At 39.4% G+C, this 21,074-nt stretch overlaps 1 protein-coding gene across 3 annotated transcripts in view; it reads right to left on the bottom strand.

The window, feature by feature from the left end:
- The window catches only part of SPIRE1 (spire type actin nucleation factor 1), a 190,116-nt gene that overhangs the window by 157,486 nt on the left and 11,556 nt on the right, over positions 1-21,074 (bottom strand). For all 3 annotated transcript variants that reach the window (XR_009534557.1, XM_060119578.1, XM_060119579.1), the window contains exon 2: positions 8,286-8,320. Coding sequence is in view for 2 of the 3 variants with exons in the window: in XM_060119578.1 (XP_059975561.1) it covers positions 8,286-8,320 (35 nt within the window). In the remaining variant the exon portion in view is untranslated. The remainder of the gene's footprint in view (positions 1-8,285; positions 8,321-21,074) is intronic.

Below are 21,074 nucleotides of genomic sequence, written 5' to 3'. Positions count from 1 at the left end.
CCATACCACAAGATGCCATTTCACACCCACTAGGATGGCTAGAACAAAAGTCAGATGATAAGGGGTATTGGCGAGGATGTGGAAAAACCAAAACTTTCATACACTGCTGGTGCAGTGTGGCAGTTCCTCAAAAGTTAAAACACAGAGTTACCAGTTGACCCAAAAAATTCTGCTCTTGTGTATATATCCAAGAGAAATGAAAACTTACATCCACACAAAAACCTGTACAGAAATGTTTACAGGAGTGTTATACATAATGGCCAAATGGTGGAAATGACTCATATGTCCACCAACTAATGAATGGGTAAAAACAAAATATGGTCTATCCATACAGTTGAATATTCAGAAATAAAAAGGAGTGAAGTATTGATACATGCTATTATAACACAGATGAAGCCTGAAAACATTATGTTAAGTGAAAATCACAGTCACAAAAGACAACATATTATGATTCACTTACATGGAATGTCCAGAGCAGACAAATCTATAGAGAAAGAAAGTAAATTAGTGGTTGCTAGGGGAAGTGGGAAGATGGGGGATCACAGCTAAAGGGTAACAGATTTCTTTTAGAGGTGACAAAAATGTTCTAAAAGTGATTGTGGTGATGGCTGCATAATTCTGTGAATATAACAAAAGTTAATGAATCACACACTTTAAATGGTCGGTTGACTTGTACAGTTTGTGAATTACATTTCAATAAACCTCTCACAAAAAATTAAGAAACACCATCATCAAAAGAAATTAGGTAATTATCACAATATCACAACATCAATTTTACTGCTAACAGGCTTTTCTTTTAAATATGTCTTACAATATCTGCCAAATACAGTAAAATCTCTACAAAATTTAGGGAAGATGCCAAGAGACACCACACTGAACAGCAGAAGTTCTCTTAGTCAGCCTCTATCTAGCTGACTTACCCATCTCACACTCCCCAGTCCTCTTGAGACCATACTGACTGATCTCCGTGACAACTACTGGCCATGAACAGGCTAGCTACTCTTAGGTCACCAGGTATGGGAGCTGAACGTTTACCACAGGGCAGTTGAGTCTGGTCCCAAACCTATTCATACAACTCTACTTATGTGACTACAAAAACAATTTAATTAAATGATGCTTTAACTGATGAAATGTGAATGCATAAAAATGATACCCCTCTCCTAACTACAAGCAAATGAAGATACATAGCAAAATAAGAATGACCGTAATGAAACAAGAAAATTTCAGAAGGAAATGATTTTTCCCTTGAAGAGACACTGGATCTACATCCAATCTTTAATACAGCCTCTAAGACCTGGCACCACTTGTCTGCCTCCATTTCCTATACCTTCCCCCTCAAACTCTCCATGCTGACATCCTGCTGTCAGTTTCAACAACAGCTTGCTCTCTGAGTCCTCACTATGATGTCCTTTTGCCTGGAAAGTTCCACTCCATATCCAAACCCTTTCCATCAGCCTGGCTAACTCCTTAAAGCCAAGTTTGTCATTTACGCAAAGATGCATGTATCCCTAAGAGTAGCACAGAAAGGTGCTCAAAGAATAAGTCAACTTTATTATGTATATATGGGAAGAAATGTCTAGAAGAATATTCTAAACAGTCATTACAACTAGATGGTAGGGTATGAAGTTATTTTTACTTCCTTCTCTGTATCTGCCTGTGGTACAAAATACAACAAGCTAACATAATTTCTATAAATGAAGAAAGGTACTTTGAAAAGGAAATAAAAATCTAGCTCCTTTGGACTTCCCTGGTGGCACAGTGATTAAGAATCAGCCTGCCAACGCAGGGGACACAGGTTCGAGCCCTGGTCCAGGAAGATCCCACATACCACGGAGCAACTAAGCCCGTGCGCCACAACTACTGAGCCTGCGCTCTAGAGCCTGCAAGCCACAACTACTGAGCCCGCGTGCTGCAACTACTGAAGCCCACATGCCTAGAGCCCGTGCTCTGCAAAGAGGCCACCACAATGAGAAGCCTGCACACTGAAACAAGGAGTAGCTCCCACTCACAACTAGAGAAAGCCCACGCACAACAACGAAGACCCGACGCAGCCAAAAATAAATTAATTTTTTAAAAAAGGCTCACTATGCAGCTAAAGCTGATGCAAATATTTCTGTAAAGATATTACATACTTCTTTCGTGTTAATTTTTTAGTTACATTTGAAACTAACTGAGGGCTATCAAATGTCAATTAAAAGAGAGATTACTCATCCAGCCATCACCATGAGTCTACATGAGCCAGAGGTAAAATCAAAGTACAGGGGGCTGATTTAGCTGAAGACAAAATGGATATTTTTTTTTCATATTATACTCTGCATTAAAGCAGCAAACACCCACATACTACCTTTGGCAGTTTATTTTAGGCTGCTCAGGAAACATTAAAATTTTTCACATAGTCCAGTTTGTATCAAAAACTGTACATAACCAGAATGCAATAAGTCCAAATACTAACTATGATGTATTTCTTGGCTTGTTCTCAAAATCTTTGGGTTTCCCCACAAAGCAGACTAATTCTAGGTCTGATTTCCCAGGAGGTTAAAATATCGATATGCAGCGTAATTCTTGAGTCATTCTGAGTAATTCAGAATCAGACTAATTCACAAATTACTCCAGTACAGACCCTACATTCACCTAACAATGGGGCTGGAGGTTCCTGGATGGTGTTCGTTCACTCCTTTTTCTGGTTTCCATTCAAAAGAAACATATTCCAGGGCTACATAATGCCCGGACTGAAAGAGTCATAGGTGAGAAGCATATACGGAATAAGGACAATTTCACTGTCCCCAATGGGGCACAAAATTAATTATCAGCATTATGCAGATGCTTCACACAGCAGACAAATAAAGGCTGGATAAACACAAACATAAGAAAGGTGAAGAGACATGGTTCTGCAACATACTGGCTATACGGCCTTGGGCAAGTTACTTAACCTCTCCGTACTTTAGCTCTCATTTCCAAAATGCAAATAATAGTATCCACTTCATAAATTTGTTGTGAGAATTAAATTAATGCCTGCAACAGTAACTCAGCATAGAGTAAGCTCTAAAGTATTTTTTAAAGATGTATGTGGGGGGCTTCCCTGGTGGCGCAGTGGTTGAGAGTCCGCCTGCCGATGCAGGGGACACGGTTCGTGCCCCGGTGCAGGAAGATCCCACATGGCCGCTAAGCCTGCGCATCCGGAGCCTGTGCTCCGCAACGGGAGAGACCACAGCAGTGAGAGGCCTGCGTACCGCAAAAAAAAAAAAAAAGAAAAAAAATAAATGTATGTGGGAATGAAACAGTAAGTACTTATATACAGTACACATGAACTTTATTTCTAAGATGGGAAGATGAATCTTTTTCATAGTTTCCCTCAGTAAAGCTTATATTTTTACGCTATGCTCTGATTTTTACAAACTAGCTCTATCAAGATTAAAGTATTGACAAAAGTTATTTAACTTTATATAATGCTTTAACCAATTCCACTTAAAATACAGCAAATCCATCAAGGAGAACAGAACAGGATTGTCCTGGTTACTCATTTAACCTTCTTGCCTGCTAAAGGGAAAGGGCCTGAGTGCTACATAATTAACTGTAGTTAATAGAAGACAGAATGTGATGAAATTTGGAAAGCTAAAAACAATGAAAAGGTCTCAATTAAGATGCTGGAAAATTCAAATCTTTTATGTTTTAGTATTTTGAAGTGCTTAGCCTTTTCTTCAAGTATAAGAATATATAACCCACAAGACTATTTAAATAATGGCAGAAGGAAAAACTTGTAAACTGGGAGTGAAAGTTCCCCTAAACTGTGGTTGGGACTGCTTCCTTGACAAGCAAATCCCAAGTACAGTCAGTCACTCAAGACTTTTTTTGGCTTTTTTTTTCACTCAAGAGTTTATAAATCACCAATTTGAGCTGTGAGCCATTCCAGGAGGGGAGGCCGAGGGAGAGTAACACACTATTTACCTTGCAGGTCCTCCTCAAAACCAAAGGGACAGAATACAGATCAGTGGTTGCCAGGAGTTGTGAGGTGGGGAGGGAAAGACAAGAGGGGGAGCGGGGGGGAACCAGGGTGGGGGTGATGGAACTTGAACTTGACTGTGGAGATGATGTTTGTCAAAACTCGAATAATTTTAACTAAAAAGTTTAAATTCTACTGTATGTAAATTATATCTTCAAAAAATAGAAACAAAGCTGTAAAAAAAATTTAAATTGCGTATTAAAGTAAAAATTTTGCATGTCTTTTAAAACAAATTACATGAAAGATTTCCCTTCATGAGTTCAAACGCTGGAAAATACTCGTATAATCCAGTGTATTAAAAAAAATTTCCACACAGTGAGAAATAAGGAAAAACACCCGATTTTAATAAACATTAAGCTATTCTTGAGGTACAAAATCCCGTAACAGTTGGCTGAATGCCTATGTATGGCCTCCTTGCTTTCTCTAGAGTCCTAGTTTTGCTTGGTTTTTATGAATACAGGTGAAGTATTAAAAAGAGGACTATCAGTAAAACTAGAAAAGAATTCATAATATGATTTTTATGTATTAAGAAAACTATTAAAAAGCAGTCAAACACTTAAAGTCACGTCTTTCAGCCACGTGGAAAGGTAAGGGGGCTGTGGCTCCCCTCGGGTCTGGGAGCCTCGCCAGGAGTCGGACCACCTTCTTCCCCACGGGAAGCCGCAAGCGTCCGCCGTGTTCATTCACCGGCTCCCACGCCCACGACCCCACCCGGGTTCATTCACCGGCTCCCACGACCACGACCCCACCGTGTTCATTCACTGGCTCCACACTCAAGGCTCGACCTGTACAGCGAGCCCCCTGAGGACAAGACCAGAGCGAAGAAAATGGGGCGCTGACGGAGCTCAGGCGCGCCCCTCCCTCCTCCCAGGGAGAGGCTGGGCGCACGTGCGCCGTGGGCCTCCAAGTGCTCTCGGTGGTCGAGGCCCCTTCCCACTCTTCCCACATGCACCGGGGTTCGCAGCCCTGGCTGGAGTGGACCCAACTCCAGAGAGGGCCCGTGGGGCTTCTCACTTACAGGAGGTACAGGGAATCTCTTTTCTCAACAGAAAAGCAATTTTAGGGTGAAAAGAGGCTCTAGAAGTCACCGTTCTGACCCTCGCTCTCAAAACAGATTGGCTTCATCCCTATATCACGGCTTTCCTCACATTCCACCATCCACGTTAGGGCTCTGGTATGACCTCTCTCGACCCCCAATTCCATTTCTCAGGAAGAAGTACCTCTGCTCTTCAGGCCCCAGCCCAACAGTTCTCAAACTAGTTAGTTTCAGGACCCCTTTTACACTCAAAAATTACCAGGGACGGGCTTCCCTGGTGGTGCAGTGGTTGAGAGTCCGCCTGCCGATGCAAGGGACACTGGTTCATGCCCCGGTCTGGGAAGATCCCACATGCCGCGGAGCGGCTGGGCCCGTGAGCCATGGCCGCTGAGCCTGAGCGTCCGGAGCCTGTGCTCCGCAACGGGAGAGGCCACAACAGTTAGAGGCCCACGTACCGCAAAAAAAAAAAAAAAAAAAATTACCAGGGAGTCCAAGGATCTTTTGTTTATATGAGCTATAACCTATCAAACATTTACTGTATTAGAAATTAAAACTGAGAAATTTTTTTAACATCTTCACTGGAGTATAATTGCTTTACAATGGTGTGTTACTTTCTGCTTTATAACAAAGTGAATCAGTTATACATATACATATGTTCCCATATCTCTTCCCTCTTGCCTCTCCCTCCCTCCCACCCACCCTATCCCACCCCTCTAGGTGGTCACAAAGCATCAAGCTGATCTCCCTGTGCTATGCAGCTGCTTCCCACTAGCTATCTATTTTACGTTTGGTAGTGTATATATGCCACTCTCTCACTTTGTCACAGCGTACCCTTCCTCCTTCCCATATCCTCAAGTCCATTCTCTAGTAGGTCTGTGTCTTTATTCGGGCCTTACCCCTAGGTTCTTCATGACTTTTCTTTTTCTTATAGATTCCATATATATGTGTTAGCATATTTGTTTTTCTCTTTCTGACTTACTTCACTCTGTCTGACGGAGTCTAGGTCCATCCACCTCACTACAAATAACTCAATTTCGTTTCTTTTTATGGCTGAGTAATATTCCATTGTATATATGTGCCACATCTTCTTTATCCATTCATCTGATGATGGACACTTAGGTTGCTTCCATCTCCTGGCTATTGTAAATAGAGCTGCAATGAACATTTTGGTACATGACTCTTTTTGAATTATGGTTTTCTCGGGGTATATGCCCAGTAGTGGGATTGCTGGGTCGTATGGTAGTTCTGTTTGTATAAAACTGAGACATTTTGATTGAATCATTCAAATTAAATTGTTTAAAATAATATTAAATGTTAGTATGTGTAACATTTTTATAGAAACTCAAAAAATAGTGAAAAGGGTGGTACTGTTTTACATTTTTGCAAAATCCCCCGCTCTCTCTGTCTCTGTCTCTCTCTCTGCCCCCTTTCTACCACTACCAGCACCAAATGTATGGTCTTACCCAAGCTAAAAAACAAAACAAAACAAAACAAAACAAAACTTCCTACTTAAACTATCTCCTCCTTCTCTGGAGTCAAACTTCTTGAAAAAGTTCCCACTCCCTCTCCTGCCCCTCCTTTTTATTATTTTAATTATCAAAGTAATATACAGTGACATTCTCATTTCAAAACAAATCCAAGCAATATAGATAAACCACCATCCACAATCCCAATCTCTTCCCCGGAGGTAATAACCACTGTTACTCTAAAAAATACCCTGAACCCATTCTGTAAACTGAATATCACACTGAACTTTTTCTTTTCTCATGATTTTCCCTCACCAAACAGACCAAAAAAAAAAAAAAAACCTGAGAGTTCTGTTTAGATTCCAATTCTTTTGATGATCCAAGTTACAGATCAAAGAGGAGATAACATGAAGTGACATTCCTATACAAAGCAAGTGCTAAACAAAATGTTAAAACCATGTTGATTTTATGGCAACAAAACATAGTAAGAATAATGAGATTTACGACTATGCCTTGTATGTAATATCCTCACATTTCATTACCTAAATGCAGATGAATGCTGATTATATTTGTATCATTCTGATGCAGATAATAGTGTCTTTAGAGTTTATAAAACTTTTTCACCTACATAATCACTTTAAAATTTTACAACCCATGAGATTAACAGAGATTATCTTTAACATTTTAAAAGTAAGAAAGCCAAAGTTCTGAGAGAAAAAACTACTTGCTCAAAATTAGATAGCTAGAAAGATGCACACCAGAAACCACAGACAGAACTTGTATTTTTGGACTCAAATCAAATCCCAATCCTTTATATCATGTTGAACAATACATCAAAAATTGTCACAATATAAAAATATTAAGTTCTTGCTCATTTTTACAGCTGATTTAGAAGAAATTACCTCTACTTCTCAAGTTGAACAGAAAACATAAAATGCGTTGAATAACTTCTGAATACAAAAAAGAATAAATTATTTTTGCTTCTTTATTATATAATATAATCCCTTAGGAAGCTTACATCTTACTTAAGGTAACAATTAAAATTTAATAAAACCTACATCAACATGTAAATGTATCATAAAATTAGAAAAATAACTTCTTAAATCCTTAATTAGGCATTGCCATTAACAAAAGACCTAAGACTCCTAATTAAGGATGATGCAACAGCTCCAGAAAAGACCACCACACTTACATAATTCATCAATGCTGCCCTCATATTTCAGTGTCACCACTGAAATTTCTGCAAGGGACACATGGAGTCGCATTAAATTTCACAATCAGAATTTTAAATTATTTAAATTATTAGAAAATAATAAACCTACTTATACAAATGACAAAGCATTTAATTCATCAATAGTCTTGCTGAAACACTTTCCAAGTCCCTATTTTTTCCTACTCCCAGGCAACTCCATAGGAGTCCAACACATTTAAAAGATTTACTATGACACACTACTTTGGATTATTAAAAAATTGAATGTAAACTACTTCCTATTAAGGGCTCTGAATCTTAGTTAACTCCATTTCATAAACAACAACATAGGAAATTTTTTAAACTATGACTAGGCTGATCTTTATAACACACCTTGACATTTTAAAAAGTATGGACAAGATAACTGATTTTTCTTCACATTTTACTCTTCCTAAATATAAAAGATATATACTTGCTCTCAGTACATCCTCATCAGAAAACCAAAAACCCATAGTGAGATATTTCAGAACTGAAGTTAGTCTAAATAGAACTTCAAAGCTGCATTACTGAGAAATATTTGAGGATTTCTCTTACCTCTGTTTCTGTACAATGTGAATATTCCAATTTACCTGTAATGAAAATACAAAAAGTTACTTTCAGATGATTTTGGGTTTTTTTATCATTGACAAAAAATATCTGAGCTATTCTGACTATGGCTTCATTATATCTATGAAAATTTATACAAAAAAAAAGGTGTTAGAATGACCAAATTTCTGGAAGGTCCTGCTTAAGGATTTAAGTTTTAAAATACCCATAAGAAAATAATAAAGAAAAAGATGGGAAGAACATGCTTAACTGTAATAAGATATAAAACATACACACATATTTAATATACATATATAAATTAATGAAAGTAAAATAAAAATATTTTTTCTTGCTTTCTTTTTAAAATAACTTAAAATACTTTAAAGGCCTTTAAAAGGTACCATTTAAAATACTTTTAAATACCTTAAAAAAATCTTTAAAAGACTCTTGGGCTCTTCCCTAAATATATTTCCAGTTTAAAGTTACACTGATCATTTCAATTAAAGTGGAAATGTTTCAAACTCCTATTTAATATCCGATGGTTGTTTTTCTTTGATACATGAATAGACACAACCATATAATTAATTTAGTAATTCTTCCAGTAGAGGATCATCTATAGAATAACCAGACTGAACAATATTTGGCTGCACCAACGTTAACATTTTCTTGTCATCACTGAGACATAATACCAAAGAACATGTACAGTTACATATTTCTGTCAATTGGGTGATTAAAACATACTTTCAAAATAAAAAGACCGCTATTTTTAAAGGAGAATCACTTATTAAATAGCTTTAACAAAAAAATACATAATATATTTATATTGGATGCTAAAAAACTTAATTTCCCCAGTCTACATTTCTTAAATTTCATTGTCCTAAGTTCAAATACATATTTATCTCTACCTCTTTCCCTCCACCCAAAACTATCTTTCCTCCTAGCTAACTCCTTCTCCCCAGCAACTATGGGTTGTTCCATCAGTCTGTAATTTTTTTTAATGATTAATGAGAATTTATATACCTTAGAGTCTATGATGATACCACCAAAAAAAATCAAAAATAATGTTTTTATATGCCTCCTAACTCTTAAGATGAAAAATAAAGTTGAAACCCACATTTCTGTTGACCTAATGATACTAATGTGAAATACTGGCTGAAATTGAGACCAGAAAATAAGGAACTTTGGGTTCTGTGAATTAAAAATGATATATAAGCAATAAATAATTTTAAATTATATGAAGACATAGATAAAATGGGTTTAATATATGTGTGTATATACTAGAGTTTGATAAATATATAACTGTTATTTATATATTTAGTGTTATATAAAATTATATACTATAGTTACATTTTTCATGTTATATATTATCTTTTATTTATTTATATATGACTGCTCAGAACATTAGTGCTTTTGGTAATTATACTTCACTCCTATAGAAATGGTAATTAATTTAACATAGAAAAGTACTGTGGACAGGAATAGCTCACAAAAGGACACAGAATACCTCTCAGCAAATATTTACTGAGTGTCTACTCTGTAAAGCAGGAAGAGGGAGAGAGAAATACAGTATTAAGACAAGCCATAACAGAGAGTAACCTCTTTGAGAGTACATGGATATACATCTTCAGTATGATACATTCTCAGGGTAAAGAGAATTACAAAGAAAAACAATTTTATGTAGTAGGTTTTTTGTTGGTAATAGCGTTGGTGAAAAATTCTGAAACTATTTTGTATGTACTGTAGCACTGAGGAAACTAGTAAATACAGTGATATTGTTGGGAATCAGCAACAGAGGGAAAAGAATATACAAACCTAACATGTGGGAAGGAGAGAAGAGCCCCGCAGTGGCGAACTGGACCAAGAGGTATTATACAACTTCAGAAAACCATCTATTTCCTAGCTCTGCCCTCCAAAAGAGGGAGAAGCAACAGCACCCCAGTTTGCAAGAGCATTCCTAGCCCATTCCCACTCAAAGGAACCAGGACTCTGGGAAATTGGCAGAAATCAGGGCTGGGACAGGTAAATTAAAAGATAAGCTGGAAATTATAAGATAAGCTTCATTACTTTGCACTAGAAAGTAATGAAGTGCTCAAAGAATGACAGAGGTACAAGTTCTGTAAGATTTTTTCAGTGACCTCCACTATAAAACTGAAAATGCTTTCCTGTAAGAGTACCAAAATTTTTGTGAGAACACACACTGCTTTCGGCTATTCAATCTGAACTGGTAAGTCACACAAATATGAAAAGGTGGTTAGGGACTTCCCTGGTGGTGTAGTAGTTAAGAATCAGCCTGTCAATGTAGGGGACACAGGTTCGAACCCTGGTCCGGGAAGATTCCACATGCCGGGGAGCAACTAAGCCCGCGATCCACAAATACTGAAGCCTGCGTGCCTAGAGCCCATGCTCCGCAACAAGAGAAGCCACCGCAATGAGAAATCCGCACACCGCAACGAAGAGTAGCCCCCGCTCAACGCAACTACTGAAAGCCCGTGTGCAGCAGCAAAGCCCCAACGCAGCCAAAAATTAAATTTAAATAAAAAATAAATAAAAAATAATAAATAAATAAATAAATAAGAAAAGGTGGTTAAGTATGCAGTGCCTGACCACCTGCACCACTCTGCCATCCAAATCCCTGCTCAGACTTTGACCCAGGAATCAGAAAATCCCAATTACATGACAGCAGAGCTTCAAGGAACCCTGGAAATGATCTTGCCCAATCCACTCATCCATAAATGGGTAATCTGAGCCTGAGGAGCCAAGCATGCACAAAATGACAGAGCGAAGAGAGGCCTCCAAGTCTCCGACCCCCGCACGAGTATCAGTGTGCTTTTGTTACCCTGCTCCTCCATTCCCACTTGCAGGGGCCAGCGTCCCAGCTACCTACCACTGATGACATTGTTTCTGGGGAAAGGCACCCCCCGATTTAACAGTTGGAAACTTCCAGTACAGCACCTAGGATTTTCATGTGACACCTTTGAGCCTTTCTTCAAAGGCTGGCCACCTCTGTTTACAGAACCAGACCTAAGGAATCCCTCTAAAACCTACAATCTTATGACTTCACTTTCAACAATCCCATGACTTCACTTTCAACAATCCCAGTAACCTAAGTTGATGGTAGGCCTAAGCAAGGTCTGAGATTATTAAATGCAGTAAATTAGTTCTTTCAATTAAAGTAACAACTTTATTATTTATTGATTCTATTAATTTTTATTAGGTTGAATTTAATTAGAAGGCTAGATTAACTATGTGATGATACAAAACAAAATCAAATATCTGAAATAGTATTTAAACATTAAGTTTCAAAATATTTTAACATTATCAAAGTACTTACACACTAGGAAGAGGGATGATTTGCATAGCAAGCCAAAAATTCAGTTCAGTATTTCTCAAAAGGAAAGAGCATTTTAACAATGCTGCAAGAATCAAGGCTGGGGTTTAGATCCTTCTTTTTAACAAATTCTGAAATATCTGATGCTCTTAAGATTTACTAGACAAGTTCCCTCATGTCCCAGGAAATAGAAAAACTAATGTCTTCCTATAAATTAACATAGAATGGCTTTAAAAAACCACACTAGTCCTAGTATGAAATGTCTGTCATAAAGAACTCATCACCTAAGAAACACTGTCATCTTTAGCAGACATTTTAAATCTCAAATGTTGATAATCAGATAATCCCACTCAGCAGGCCTGCTCAATAAGGTACCAGAGGGAACACATCCCACCCAGTAGGCCACTCAGAGCCCTGCTGTTCACACAGCACTTTCTGAAACAGCCTCACCTCAATGGAATCACAAATTCTGATGAACCACACAACTATCTCGTGGAAATTAAGGCATAGTTTCAAAAAAATTCACAGATGTTCAGAGGTGAATAACAGTTTTAAATTAAGGTAGTACTCCAGTCTTCGGGGTAGAAACCTCAGCATATGGCTGAATTATCACACAGTCACATTATCAATATGATTCAAATTAGTTGAATACACAAAAGGCAAACTATGCCTGCCAAAAAGACACAGAATCCCGGTAACTTTTAGGATGAATAAATGGCTCTGAGAATTACTATACAATTTTTTCCTATGTGACCAAACTCTGGGCAGTGTCTAGGTCTATCTGTTCTTTTTCATGGTGAAACAAAGCAGTATCAATAGGTACCTCCGCCTTCTCGCCAGCTCACTCCTATCCCCCTCGTTCCTTCAATAAATATTTACTGAATACCTACTAAATACCACTGGTAACACTGATGATAAAGCAGCAAACAAGTCAGGCATGGTCCTTGCCCCATAGGGTTTACATGTTAGTGAACAGAGACCAAAGAAGGCAATCAAATAAAATAATTACAACTGGTAATCAATGCCATTAAGGACAGAAAAGGGAGAGAAAGAAAACAGCAGGAAAGACTCCTTGAGAAGATGACATTTAAATAGAGACCTTGAAGTGGGGTAGCAACTCACTGCAGGGTTGGAGAAGCCGCTGCTCTGTCTGGAACGAGGTAGCAGCTGTGGGAGGGCCCTGGAAGCTTCTGCAAGGACAGGTTGGGGCAGATCACATGGGCCTTGAAAGACAGTACAGGGAGTTTCAATTTGAGGTGAAGTACAATGGGAAGCTCATGGAGGATACTAGGAAGAGCGTGAGCTGGTGCGAGATAGGTTTCCAGGTCAGTCATGCCATATGAAGAAAGCAGCAGAGAGGGTCAAAGTGAAAACCTGCGGCCAGTGAGGAGGCCACTGTCACTGTCTTGGGGAGCAACAGGGCTGCCAGCCTGGTGGTGGCAGAATCCAGGAAGAAAAGTAGCGGATGCAAGGTATGAATCAGGAGCAGAACGCACAGAACCTGCTGATGGGCTAATCAGGGGTGGAGTAGGGGAAGAAGGAAAGAAGGATGCCCTGACTATGCTCCATTTTTCCAAGTATTCTCAACGACTTGATCAAAACTGATCAACAACAGCACTAGCGTAATAAGAACTCAAATATTTTATAAGAGAGAAGTAGTAGGCTTTTTGGACAGTTTTTATATTAATACTAGAAAAAAAAGAGAATAGTTTTGAACAGTTAACAGGCTGAAATTTAGCAATAAAATAATTCCTGCAGCCTAACCAAGCCTGGATTTCTGAAACACCATGGCCACTGAGGGCTTAGAATCCATGATCAGCATATATTTTAGTTTGCTGGGGGGGGTTTGTTTGTTTGTTTGTTTGTTTTTAGGCCACGCCATGCAGCATGTGGGATCTTAGTTTCCCGACCAGAGATCGAACCACGCTCCCTACACTGGGAGAACAGAGCCTTAACCACTGGACCACCAGGGAAGTCCCTAGTTTGCTGTTTCTGTATCAAAAGTAAGGACAGGGAAACTATGTAATCATTAGTTTATACCCAGCTCCCCCATAAAATCATTTTTTCCAAGTTACATTTTTAATGAGGGGAAAAAAAGCTATGCATTTGACACAAGAAACAGCTACATAGAGGATACTTTTATTTTAACTGTTAAATTATAAAATCATTATCCTCTATGTCAAACAAATTCACTACTATAAATGCTCAAAGGTTAACAGGAACTTAGAATTTAGAAATGGGAGAAAACTAGTATACTCTCTGACCAACTAAAGAGTTTCATTAAGTTTCTCTTCTTGTCCTGGCTGTCAGGAAGAATGAAATAAAATTTAATTTTCGGGCTTCCCTGGTGGTGCAGTGGTTGAGAGTCCGCCTGCCGATGCAGGGGACACGGGTTCGTGCCCTGGTCCGGGAAGATCCCACATGCTGCGGAGCAGCTGGGTCCGTGAGCCATGGCCGCTGAGCCTGCGCCTCTGGAGCCCGTGCTCCGCAAAGGGAGGCCACAACAGTGAGAGGCCCGCATACCGCAAAAAAATTTAACTTTCCACCGCCATAATGGCCCTGTGCTAATATATTTCTTCACAACTGCTGATGTTCAAGCAGTTGAGTATCTAAGTAAGCATTCTCTTGGCTGCCTTGGTAAGGCCATCTGGTAAAATAAGTATCAAGAACAAGCCTTTAGATTTTAACAGGCCTAGGTTCAAATCGTCCTTCTATCACTTAATAACTGTGTGATGCGACTTTAAAATAAGATACTTCCCAGAGTTTTCAGCTTTCTCATCTACAAAAAAAAGTGGGATAATTCCAACCTCATGAGGCCAATACGAAAATTAAATGAAATAAAAAATGTTTTGAAGCGCTCTGCACAATGCCTACAGTAGGGGCTCAGCAACTGGTGGGCTTATCACCACAACCCTGTGGAAAGAAGGGTGATGTGGACACATGAAAATAAAGTCCTAAGTAAAACCGGCAGCGTGAATTAACAGACAGATCTTAGTATTCTTCAAAACTCTTGTGATAAAATGTTCTATAGAGAAACTGAATATAAATTTTTATGTTTACCAGATTACAACCATGTAAAAGAGGTATAGACTTTGAAATATAAAAAGTAGCTAAGTCATATGATGGATTGTTGTAAAATTCAGCTCATTTTTATACCTGCTCACTAAGATCTTTAAAAGCCACTACCTTTTACTCTACACCTCTCTCAGAGCTTCCTAACACACACACTCTCCTCTCCTCATGTGATGGTATCTGGGGGGACGACATCAGCAGAGGCTCAGGCCAGGGTAGTGAGAAGGGGGGTTTCATCAGTTATTACTCAAAAGTGAAAATAAGAAAGTCTGGAATGGCCATATCTATCACCAACCCATAAAGAGACTAAATAAACCAAATAATGACACCCCCCCCCAAACATGTCCACATCCTCATCCTCAGACTCTGTGAATATATTACTTTAATGGCAAAGTGATTTGCAGCTGTGGTTAGGGGTCTTGAGGTGGGGAAGAGTACCCTGGATTATCCAGGTGGGACCAGTGCGATCACAAGGGGCCTTACAAGAGATCCAGAGAAGGAGTGGTGGTGATGGAAGCAGAGGCTGGAGTGACATGATTGCAGGAAGGGGGACACAAAGCCAAGGAATGTGGAAAGCCTCTCTAGAGGCTGGAAAAGGCAAGGAACAGATTTTCCCCTGGAGGCTCCTGAAGGAATACAGCCCTGCCAACAGCTCAATTTTAGCCCACAGGACCCATTTTCAGACTTCTGACTGACAAAACTGTAGGATAATAATTTTGTATTGTTTTAAGCCACAAAATTATTGGTGATTTGTTACAGAAAACAAATACACAGACCATCAAAAAGTTAAAGCAATATGACGTCCTCTCACCATCCCAAACATGACCCTCAGGCCACCCTGTATACTGGCTAATCCCATAGAGAATGACACATAGGGCACAGGACAACAGAGCACAGTGGTTAAGAGCAAGGACTCCAGGCCAGACTTTTGGGGTTTGAATCCCGGGTGGGCTGTTGGCTGTACTTAAGGTCTCTACACTTCACATCCCATCTGTAAGGTGGAGGTTAATAACAGTACCTATCACAGGGTTGTTGTGAGGAGCACAAGTAATAATCAAAGTAAACTGCTTAGCCCGTCACCTGTCACACAATAAGTACGTGATAAAACATTAGCTCTATTACCACTTAAGTCTTTGAAGCATTCTCTCCAGAGAGAAAATAAGTCAAAAAGACTTTCCTCTTCCAAACCCAAAAAGCTGTGGTCCACAGACTGCTTGACCCCTCAGATATGGAGGTATAATTGACAGGCCCACATCCGTGCCCTGGCCTGTAAGGAGGAAGCCTGCCATGCCGTCTGTCCACCTTGAGTCCCCTGCACCTGTACGTGCTGCGCCAGCCACAGGAGAAGACTCGGGGCTCACGGCCCTCACCCCACTCTCCTCTGCCCTCCCCTCACCATCTTCTCTCCTTCCTGTCCCATCCAGGGCATGCAGTGCTCATCGTCCACTGCCTGTGCACAGGCAGAGAGTCTTACCTTACCTCTCAAGTTCTCCTTCCAAAACTGAGAGTACTAAGAATGATTCTGGTTATTATAATTTTTCATCTCCCTACCCTGAATAACTCTGGCTGAAAGCTTCATTCAGATGGACTGACATTTTCACAAGGCGCCAATCTTAAAGGAAATGCTATGATCAATGGAACTATTCTGAACACCTCTGACAAAAGCATATTAAAGACAAAAGGCATCCATCCAAAATTTCCTAGACATTTCTAGATATCCATGCCATTCAAACCACCCCCACAATGCTCTTTTAAATTCTAAGAAAATAAATTATTGTTAATGAAATATTAATACTTCAAATTAATCCACACTTGCTTTATATGATCAAACATATTCTACCTGCTGGTGTGAAGCCCAGACCTGAGAAGCACTGCTGTAAAACCTTCATTTTTACAGCTGGGGAAGCTCAAGCTCTGAAGAATAAAACGACTCAGTGAAGGTCAAAGAACTGGGACCAGGGCTTCCCTGGTGGCGCAGTGGTTGAGAGTCTGCTTGCCGATGAAGGAGACACGGGTTCGTGCCCCGGTCCGGGAAGATCCCACATGCCACGGAGCAGCTAGGCCCGTGAGCCATGGCCACTGGGCCTGCGCGTCCGGAGCCTGTGCTCCGCAACAGGAGAGGCCACAACAGTGAGAGGCCCGTGTACCGCAAAAAAAAAAAAGAAAAGATAAGGGATAGAAAGTTAATACAGAACTGGTGGGACAGATGGAAAGAGTAAGATAATGTGTTTTTAAATTACTGATTTTAAAAATCAGTAATTACATTAAATGTAAATAAAATAAATAATCCAATTTAAAAGTACATATTGCTGTATTAGATAAAAAAACAAACCCAAACAATATCTCCTTGTAAAAGACACACCTTAAATGTAAAAATATAAAAAAATTGATAGTGAAATTATGAAAAGGAATATACCATGCAAACATTAGTCAAAGAAAGCTGATGTAACTTTATACACGTAACTATAGCCACATTGACAAAAAGGTCAATCCACCAAAACGTTATCACAACTCTAAATTTGTATGCATCTAAAAATATAGTCTCAATATAAATAAAAATTGACAGAATAACCCATGGATCAAAGAAGAAATTACAATGGAAATCAGGAAGATACTTGAATTTAGTGATAATAAAAATGTGATGATATATCAAAACTTCTAGGAGAGTGACATCAGAAATATAGCAGAGTGAAAAACTTCTATTCATCAAAACACACCATTAGGGCTTCCCTGGTGGCGCAGTGGTTGAGAATCCGCCTGCCAATGCAGGGGACGTGGGTTCAAGCCCTGGCCCGGGAAGATCCCACATGCCACAGAGCAGTTAAGCCCGTGTGCTACAACTACTGAGCCCGCACTCTAGAGCCTGCGAGCCACAACTAATGAAGTCCATGCGCCTAGAGCCCGTGCACCGCAACGAAAAGTAGCCCCCGCTTGCAGCAACCAGAGAAAGCCCACACGCAGCAACGAAGACCCATCGCAGCCAAAAATAAATAAATATATTTATTAAAAAAATAAAACTACACCATTAACAATGTGAAAAGGAAAGCCACAGAGTTGGAGAAGATAACTGCAATACACACAGCTGGCCAATGGTTCGTATCCAGAGTACACAAAAATCAGAACATGTAAAAGTAAGGAGAGACAAAAAACAATAGAAGTAGAGTTGCGGTTACCAGGGGCTGGGGAAGGGGAGAACCAGCAGTTACTGCTTAACGGTTACAGTTTCAGTTTGGGGTGATGAAAAATTTTGGAAATAGATAGTGGAGATGGTTGTACAACACTGTGAATGTAATTAATGCCATTAAATTAAACGGTTAAAATGGTAATTTTTATCTTATATATCTTATAAGAAAAAAACCTAATAGAAAAATGGTCAAAAGACCTGAACAGGAACTTCACAAAAGAGATATCCTCATGGCCAATAAACATATGAAAAGGCACTCAACCTGATTAGCCATCAGATAAACACAACTTAAAACCATTATGAGATACGTACTATTCAAACAGCCAAACTTATTTTTTTAATAACATTTCCAAGTATTAGAGTGGATGTGGAGCAGCAGATACACTGCTAGTAAGAAAGGTAAACTGAAACCAGCACTTTGTAAAACTGCTTGGCAATATCTACTAAAACTCAAGAGACACACATTCAACAATCCAGCAAGTCTACTAGATACATACCTAACAGAAGTACATACATATATTCAGAAGTGTACATAGCAATGTTATTTGAAATAACTAAAAACTTCAAACAATTCATACATCCATCAACAGCAGAATGGGTAAATCAACTTTGGTTTTTTCATGCAGTTGAATACTGTATAGCAATAAAAACAAACTAAAGCAACATGCAACAACAAGTAATTTATCTCACAAACATGATGTTGAACAAAAGCAGCCAGACACAAAAAACACATAATGTAAGATTCCACACATATAAAGTTCATAAGCAAGCAAGCAAGCCCAATGTATGGTGATAAACTAAGACACTGATTACATGTGGAAGGCTACTTGTAATGTTCCTTTGTTCTTAATCAGGTTGGTATTTATGTGATTGTGTCATTAATGATTTGTGCACTTTTCCGTACATATACTGAACTTCCAAAAGAGTTTTAAAAAGCCCAAGAAAATAAGTTTTGAGGAGGAAATGTCAAAAGAAATTAGATTTTTAGGCAGAAGTGGTCAGTGATTTAATTATCTTCAAATAGATATAACATAACCAGAGTCTTTAAGAAATTCTGATTACCAGCCTGTCATCACTAAAACCAAAAACAGCTGTTGAACTCTCATGCAACTAGATGAAGACTGCTCAAATTGCATAAAAATCTGGTATAACATTCTCTTAATGTATTTTCTTTGTATGATAAGGATAATGCAAGCAGCAAAACAAAACAAGGTATCTATTTAAAATCAATAGAATGCCAGTTAGATACTGCCCTGAGAAGAGCAGTCTGGACCAGATAAGCCGAATAATAAATTCAATGCCCGTGCAGGAAAAAAAAAATCTTGTCTTGTCCTGACCTTGTTATACTACCACTCGAAAGTACCTACACAGAAGTTAGAATTAGGGAAAATACCACTACCTTTCCTAATAAATACACATTACTATTTATATAGATCAGTATTTTTCTGGTCCCCTAAAATAATCACAATCCCATGTAACAGTCAAATACTTAGACAAGACCAAAAACCATTTCCTCAATGATAGATACTTAGTTTTCATCTCTTTTGTTTGTTTGGTTTAAGACATTTTACAAGCATTTAATCTACATGTTACACTTCAGAGCCATAATGAAAATTCGTAGGAACTTCCCTGGTGGTTCAGAGGTTAAGGCTCTGCACTCCCAATGCAGGAGGCTTGGGTTCGATCCCTGGGCAGGGAACTAGATCCCACACACTGTAACTAAAGATCCCACGTGCTGCAACTAAGACCCAGCGCAGCCAAATAAATAAATATTTTTTTAAAAAAGTGTGATACCCATTAAAAAAAGTTAAAAAAGAAAATGCACACTTACAAAATGCGGAACTATTTCAAATCTGGTTGATTGTCAACATTCTGCACGGTTCTGCTGCTATTTTAGGGACTCCTCTAGCCCAGAGGTGCCAGAAGTACTTTCAAGAGGGAGGCCAGTGGTCACAAGATTTGTCCCAAACCAGTTCTCTTTTTTTTTTTGGCTGCGTTGGGTTTTCATTGCTGCGTGCGGGCTTTCTCTAGTTGCAGACAGCGGGATCTACCGGGCATTGCAGTAAGCGTGCTTCTCAGCGCAGTGGCTTCTCTTGTTGCAGAGCACGGGCTCTAGGCAGGCAGGCTTCAGTAGTTGTGGCTCGCGGGCTCTAGAGCACAGGCTCAGTAGTTGTGGCACACGGGCTTAGTTGCTCCGCGGCATGTGGGATCATCCTGGACCAGAGCTCAAACCCGTGTCTCCTGCACTGGCAGGCGGATTCTCAACCACTGCACCACCAGGGAAGTGCCCAAACCAGTTCTTGAGCATCTATGTATCTTGGTCAATCCACACTTGACACCAGGTCACATATCACTGACCTCCCCTCAGCTCCAGTCCATCCAAGTGTATACCCCAATACAGGCTCCTCTGCCTTCAGTTCCCAGGTATATCTCCCTTCCGATAAACAGGATGGGCAGACTGCTCTCTCCAAGCCTCCCTACTCAACTTGGCTCCATGGTATTTAATAAACAACTGCTAAACAAAGGAATGAATAGAATGTACAGGCAGACAGTGGTGGGCAAGCCAGTAAAAGCAAGATACCAGACAGAGATACTTCCCAGATCTAACGAAGTGTGAACAACAAAAATAACCAAAACTTTTACCATTTCAATTTTTCTTCTGTATTGAAAACAAAAGCAGGGCAGAAGCAAGAAGAACTACAATCCGGCAACCTGTGGAACAAAGACCACATTCACAGAAAGACAGACAAGATGAAAAGGCAGAGGGCTATGTACCAGATGAAGGAACAAGATAAAACCCCAGAAAAACAACTAAATGAAGTGCAGATAGGCAACCTTCCAGAAAAATAATTCAGAATAATGATAGTGAAGATGATCCAGGACCTCGGAAAAAGAATGGAGGCAAAGATCGAGAAGATGCAAGAAATGTTTAACAAAGACCCAGAAGAATAAAAGGAACAAACAAACAGAGATGAACAATACAATAACTGAAATGAAAACTACACTAGAAGGAATCAACAGAAGAATAACTGAGGCAGAAGAACAGATAAGTGACCTGGAAAACAGAATGGTGGAATTCACTGCCATGGAACAGAATAAAGAAAAAAAGAATGAAAAGAAATGAAGACAGCCTAAGAGACCTCTGGGACAACATTAAACACAACACCATTCGCATTATAGGGGTCCCAGAAGGAGAAAAGAGAGAGCAAGGACC

The sequence above is a fragment of the Mesoplodon densirostris genome, chromosome 15 (assembly GCF_025265405.1).
Source record: "Mesoplodon densirostris isolate mMesDen1 chromosome 15, mMesDen1 primary haplotype, whole genome shotgun sequence".
In the NCBI taxonomy this organism is placed as follows: domain Eukaryota; kingdom Metazoa; phylum Chordata; class Mammalia; order Artiodactyla; family Ziphiidae; genus Mesoplodon; species Mesoplodon densirostris.
Note: the sequence above shows the minus strand (reverse complement) of the source record. Positions and strands in the feature narration are given on the sequence as shown.